The sequence below is a fragment of the Echinococcus granulosus genome, assembly GCF_000524195.1.
Source record: "Echinococcus granulosus chromosome Unknown EG_S00003, whole genome shotgun sequence".
NCBI classification, from domain to species: Eukaryota; Metazoa; Platyhelminthes; class Cestoda; order Cyclophyllidea; family Taeniidae; genus Echinococcus; species Echinococcus granulosus.
Window position 1 is genome coordinate 826,562 of NW_020170383.1, and position 5,864 is coordinate 832,425.

A 5,864-nucleotide genomic window follows, 5' to 3' on the forward strand; every position below is an offset into this window, starting at 1 on the left:
CTGAATATTAAGGGTGTAGCATTGCACATAGTTTCACCTCCCAGCACGATTATTTCTCATTTCACAGTTGGCCACTGATTTGATTTAGCATGAACAAATTAAATGCTTTTGATAGGATCCTTGCATTGGTGAGTTAGGTATCATTTATTGATGCTAAGATAGTCAGGACATAGGCATAAAATGAAATTAGTAGTTATTATCTCAATAAAACTGTTTTGGCAATGCACAAAAGGGCATGTGGCAATGGAACAGACGAATAGTGAATCACGGTCAGATTTTTATTTTGCTGGCTCAGCAACATTCGTGTCAAATATAATGAAAGTGAAAGTCAAAACCCTAGTTTATATCTTTGGCAGTAAAATCCAAGAGGACGATGGCAAGTGGCACCTACTTTGCCTTGGTAGTCTGTTTTACGAACCATTGGGGGCAGGCACTGACATCGAGAGTTAAATAAGTCCCTTATCAACTTTAGGCCGGCATGGATTGTCTGACTCGGCTAAAGTTGCAGTGATGCAGGAGCGATTTCAGGCCGCACTGAGTTACCAATTGGCAGAAAAACACGAATCTGTTTCTGATATCATGAATAAGCTTGCGCTAGCATCTGGTCGGCTTGCACAATTGTCAGAGTCGATGCATTTGACAATGACTTGGTTCCGAAGTTGCTGGTTCCGTACTCGTCTATCGCCACTGTACTCCGAAATCTATGACATACCACAGGGTGGTGAGGGCACTCCACGTCAGCCTCAGAATCAAGCGTATGCGCCAATTGACTTCCAGTCACTCGGATATACTCCCGCACAGGCTCCCATGGTTTATAATACTGGGACAACGAATTACACGGCGCCCAAGACACCACAAACAATATCGCATTACCACCAGTATCAGAACTTCCCAGCATCGCAAGATTATTTTACAATGTACAACTCTCAGGGTAACACTTATGCAAACATGACCGACTACACCGATGAATCACAGCAGCAACAGTTCCTGTATACGCCAGGCCAGGAACGGTGGCACAGCAGTGCCTTCGAGCCCTACTCAACTGATATGCAGTCGACAGTAAGAACGTATGGCCATGGAACTCAAAGGGTAGATTTGGATACAGTTGGAGATGCTTCGAGGAATGAGAACGCCTCTACGAGCGCATACGCGGAAAGCCACGTGCGTTCAAGAAGTCACAGTTCCACAGCTTCACCTGGTTTTGTATCTAACGATATAGGGCAGAACAAAAGCAGTAGACCTCCTACTCTTCCTCCTCCTCCTCCTCCTCCTCCTCCTCCTAATAGCTCCTCTAGAGATGCAGCAAATTTCGTCGGAGAAACGACAAAATTGGTAAACAGGAACCTTGTCCCCATGGCCAACAGTACGATAGTGTCAGGGGATGATCCTTTCACGGCTTATCAAAATGTTGATGTTCCAGTGGTTTCGAGGGATATTTCAAGTATAGCTGATGCTGAGGCAGAAAGTATCCATCCAAACTGGAGGAACCTGTCTGTTTTGAATGGGTTGGAGAAAGATACGAATGGATTGAAGCCAGAAATGCCGACTCAGATACCAGCTCCAGAAATTATGGCTGCGATTGAGAGAGGAAAGGACACATCAGTACCACTAGGATCAATGACTGATGAGGGTGTCGAATCTGATGAGGTGCTCCCGGTGGAAAGTAGAAACGGCTCATGAGCAACGGGTACTGCCTTATTTATAAACTTGAGTAAACTTGTACCCTGTTATGCATTTACATATTGGTAACTAAGTCATCAGTTCTCAGTGCTAAAAACTCTCATTGTAGGTGTTAATTTGACGGCCTATACAAATCTCCACAACAATGTGTCTCGCAGCGTGCCGCTTTACTTGCGTGACTGGCTTCTTTCCGTGCCTTCATATTTGCAGGCAGCCACCCATCTTACCTCAATTTTCGGAAACTATTCATTTGATTTCAACTTTCGTCATTATATTTTTGACTTTTATAAGAAATCACGTTTTCCATATGCGTCGTCATAGCTTAATCAAGCGGTAAATATTGAAACGGACTCTGCAACAATTTCCTTAATGCCATTGTCTTTATCTCTATCATGCTTTGGTTGAAAATCCTTCTTCTACCTGGCTTCGTATGAACTGGCATTGATTGTGTCGGTGGTGGAAGTTTTCTCAGGAATTCGCACTCGATTCAATTTTTTTCTTCCTGACTCTTACAAAAGGACGATTTTATGAGCTTGTAACATCACCAAAAGTTTTGTATGAAGCTTTTACCCCCTCTCTTCTCCTTTGTACTAAATAAACCTACCTCCTTTCTTGTTTTTCAGCAGCAGGTTAAAATGAATTCCCCAATATTTTAGCAACTGTGTAACCTTGACGAGTTAATTGTTTGGTTAACAGGGCCAGTAATTATAAAAATAAAGACGTCAAATATAACGCCCTTAATTCAAATCGAATAGACATTTGTCCTCGTGGCCATTTGAAGTGCCACTAACTACAAAGCGACGGCTTTAAACGCTCCATGTACGCTGACCAAATGCATTGTGTTGGAACAAATTGCGTATCGGATATAAAAGCATTTCTAACTCTAATGCTTTTTACGCTACCTCAACTAATGACCAAGGCAAGCACTTAGCCATCACTGTAGCTGTTTTATCCATCCTAGGAAAGTTTATTCAAGGCTGCAGCGGAAGCCCTGGAGATAGGAGCTGACCCAGTCGCAGAAGCCTCTTATGAGTAGCTCGTTGAGGATGGGCAGATTTCCTTACGGGAATTTATGCAAATTCGTTGAAGCGCACTTTAAATTGGCAAAAGGTTGGATGACTGCGGCTGATTGAAGAGAATACCTAGAGCCATTGTCTATGGTTTAAATGGTATTATTTGTGCGACTGGTGTGCAACCGAGTCTTGGCTATTCGCAACTAATTATGATAGCTAAATGAGGCGCTTTTCCCGCATCAGTTTGTTCAACTGACTGCAGCAGCCAGTCAGTTGCAGTTAGCGATCTACTGTCCCGTGAATCCGCAATGTTAATGCTGAATCCACAGGGGAACATCACTAGCTTTTTGACTTCAGCATTTCGTCTCCGTCCCAGCACTGTGCCGAACACTTGCAATCGCCAAAATGGAAGTCGCTTCATCAAAGGTAAAAAAAGATTTTGAATTTACGTCCTAAGTGGAGTAATTCTTCTTCTAATGCTTTGTTATTTGATTAATGCTACGGAACTACTAAAAATATCGTACTTTTGACTCGCTCCAGACCTTCCAGTAACATCGAAATGGCAACTACTTAAGTGCACTTATGACCAGAGTGTTTAACCTTCCCTAACTTACTTGTACAACATGAACCAACTACTAGCTGGCGTTCTGACTTGCGCTGCGTTAGGTACACTTCGTATCCGTCCTAAAATAACGCGATTCTTGCCTTTTTTAAAAGATCTAGCATTTGTATGCGATAAAATTTGGACTATAACAGACAGTTGCGTTTCAAACTTAAATAAGTTGTTTGATCAAGAATAAGAAAACGTGGTAGTGATTTACAATGTGGTCACTGGTCTCTGGGGACCGAGTAACCTTGTTTGCATTGTAGAACTCTTGAATGTTTAAAATGAAGACGGTAACGCTAAGCATTTATCTTTGCGATACCATGAAATTGATTTGAACCGGATATTTCATGCAATTTAGCACATTATTGAATACAACCACCACTTTCCAAATTTTTATTTAAAGATTATTATTTGTCCTCGAAATGCGTACAGCCTTCCATAGCAAGATGTGATAATTCCTTAGCATACCAAAAGTTATTTTTCGCTGTATTCATTAAGGCTAAAACTAAAAATATAGGGTGTAGATCAAATCCGCATTTCAAATGGTAGTCTTACACTTACAAAAAAACAACTGCATTTGAATCTAAGAGAAATATGCGACCATTATCATCTTCTGCGCCAGTGAAGATTGTTACATCTGCCGACAACTCATTAAAATCTTCAGCTATTAGAATACAAGAGAACTTAGAACAATTTTCACCTCACTTCTTTCTGTGCCAAAGGTTACGTAATAAGTAGGACATTTGAAACAGACTAATTCGTTCTCAGTGTTTGCGGCGCGCCTTCAATGGTAACTCGGGAGAAGATGAACTCGCCGATGGCTGATTTTGATCAGCAAAGGCTAGCGGATTGATTTTAGTATTTGATAAATTCTCCACCAAGGCGGAGTATGAATAAAGATTGGTCAAAATAACCCAGTAGGTATTTGCAGGATAAAACCGATTCTTCTACCACGGAAGTGATTTGATCAAGATAAGGCGATGAGGTAAGATTACTTATTTCATTATTTTTACTGAAAAAACTGCAGAAAATGGCAACCCCATTTGAGTTAATGGCTTAGATGACTATCCGATTTTCAGAGAAGTGGTTTCCCTGAAGGTGGCCAAATTGCAGAACGCAGTTTGAAAAGAGAAAGCCAAAGGAACTAGGATGGCTTCTGTCAGGGGGAAAAAATCATTGATATCTGTAAAATGGATTTTATAGCTCCCTAAACACAAGATCACAGGATTGTGGGATGTTTCCGTTCGTTCTGAATGAGTTTGCTTTAGGTCATTTTAAAGAAAGTACTGTGTTTTGTGAAAACTGATGCGACATTGAGGTGAAGAAAAATAATAACGTCGTAAATTATTGGCAAGCATTAAAATAATAGGCACTGTAGCAAGTGAAGTCTACTCTGGATTCGTAATAAAGAGGACTCATTATTAACACACAAAGGGCGTGGGAGACTATAAGTATGGTCAAAGGGTCATGACTCTAATCGGAAACCTAACTTATGGGGGCTGAGGAGTCCGCGTTTTAAATGTATTCTAAACAAATATCAAACCTTGCAGTACTACTTCATTATCACGCATTACAGGCAATATCGCGCTTTAGCAAAGATTATCTTACAAATCCTTATTTATAAGGACACACATGACACTTCTGACTACGCTGATTACACAAAGGAACCATTAAGTGTGACCACCGTGAAGGCTGCTGTTGTTAAAACTTACGTCTTGCTTGTACACAACCCTATTTAAAATTATGATCAGCAGCTCACCGTTTTGGCAAAACAAGTTGCCGAAAAGAAAATATTAATTATGTGGGACAAAGAAACAACAAATCAGTAGAAAGGACGGCATAATGTTATAAATAGGTAACATACTGTAATACGGGCCCGTTTTATTACACATTCGAAGAGGATAGGTGCCTATCTTAGGCAAAGGCGCGATCTCAGCAAAGCTACCTTCCCCTCAAAAGGGAGTAAATCCCATTTTCTTATGAATTTTGAACGTACCTACGACTACGATTAACCCATGACACATTATCCAACGCTCTCAACCAAAAGTTAATGGAAGAAATTGCATACATACATCGACGAGAAATTCTGGAAAACGGATAGTGTTTATAAGCAGGTAACATTTTAGGGCCTGGAGAATTTGTGCTGCACTGCGGTTGATTTCACGGAGGCTTAAGTCCCCGAAGAATGGATATCCTCACGCTGGCATTTCATCCAGGCCATTCTAGTAACCTCAGCACTTAGGCACGAGAGTAATGTATGTTCAGCCATAGTGCAAGAACTTTTTTAAGCTTTAGTGGAGACCCTGAGTGTTAAAAAGCATTAAAGAGTGATTTATTATATGTAATAAATCAGTTGTCATTTGGAAAGCGGGCAAGATTTCAAAAACAGTTAATGCCCTTTTCGCACCAAAAATTATTGAAAAAATAGGAATTCAAAACTTTTTTGTGGTCAATTTTACTAATAGAACTTACCGAACCTGTGCAAAGGAATAGTGTTTGATAAAGGATTGATGTTTTAACAACTATATTTCCCGATTGTTTTGAGTGGGTGTGCGGCTAGCGTT

At 40.6% G+C, this 5,864-nt stretch overlaps 1 protein-coding gene across 1 annotated transcript in view; it reads left to right on the forward strand. All coding sequences in view use genetic code 11, as the record gives it.

Annotated features, from left to right (window-relative positions):
• Positions 1–2,716, forward strand: part of EGR_00780 (Ecdysone-induced protein 75B, isoforms C/D) — a gene marked incomplete at both ends in the record, with an annotated part of 14,951 nt that extends 12,235 nt beyond the window's left edge. Inside the window, 2 exons of the mRNA XM_024490029.1 lie at positions 473–1,656; positions 2,642–2,716. Of these exons, the coding sequence (XP_024355432.1) occupies positions 473–1,656; positions 2,642–2,716 (1,259 nt within the window). The remainder of the gene's footprint in view (positions 1–472; positions 1,657–2,641) is intronic.
• Positions 2,717–5,864: the final 3,148 nt, after the last annotated feature.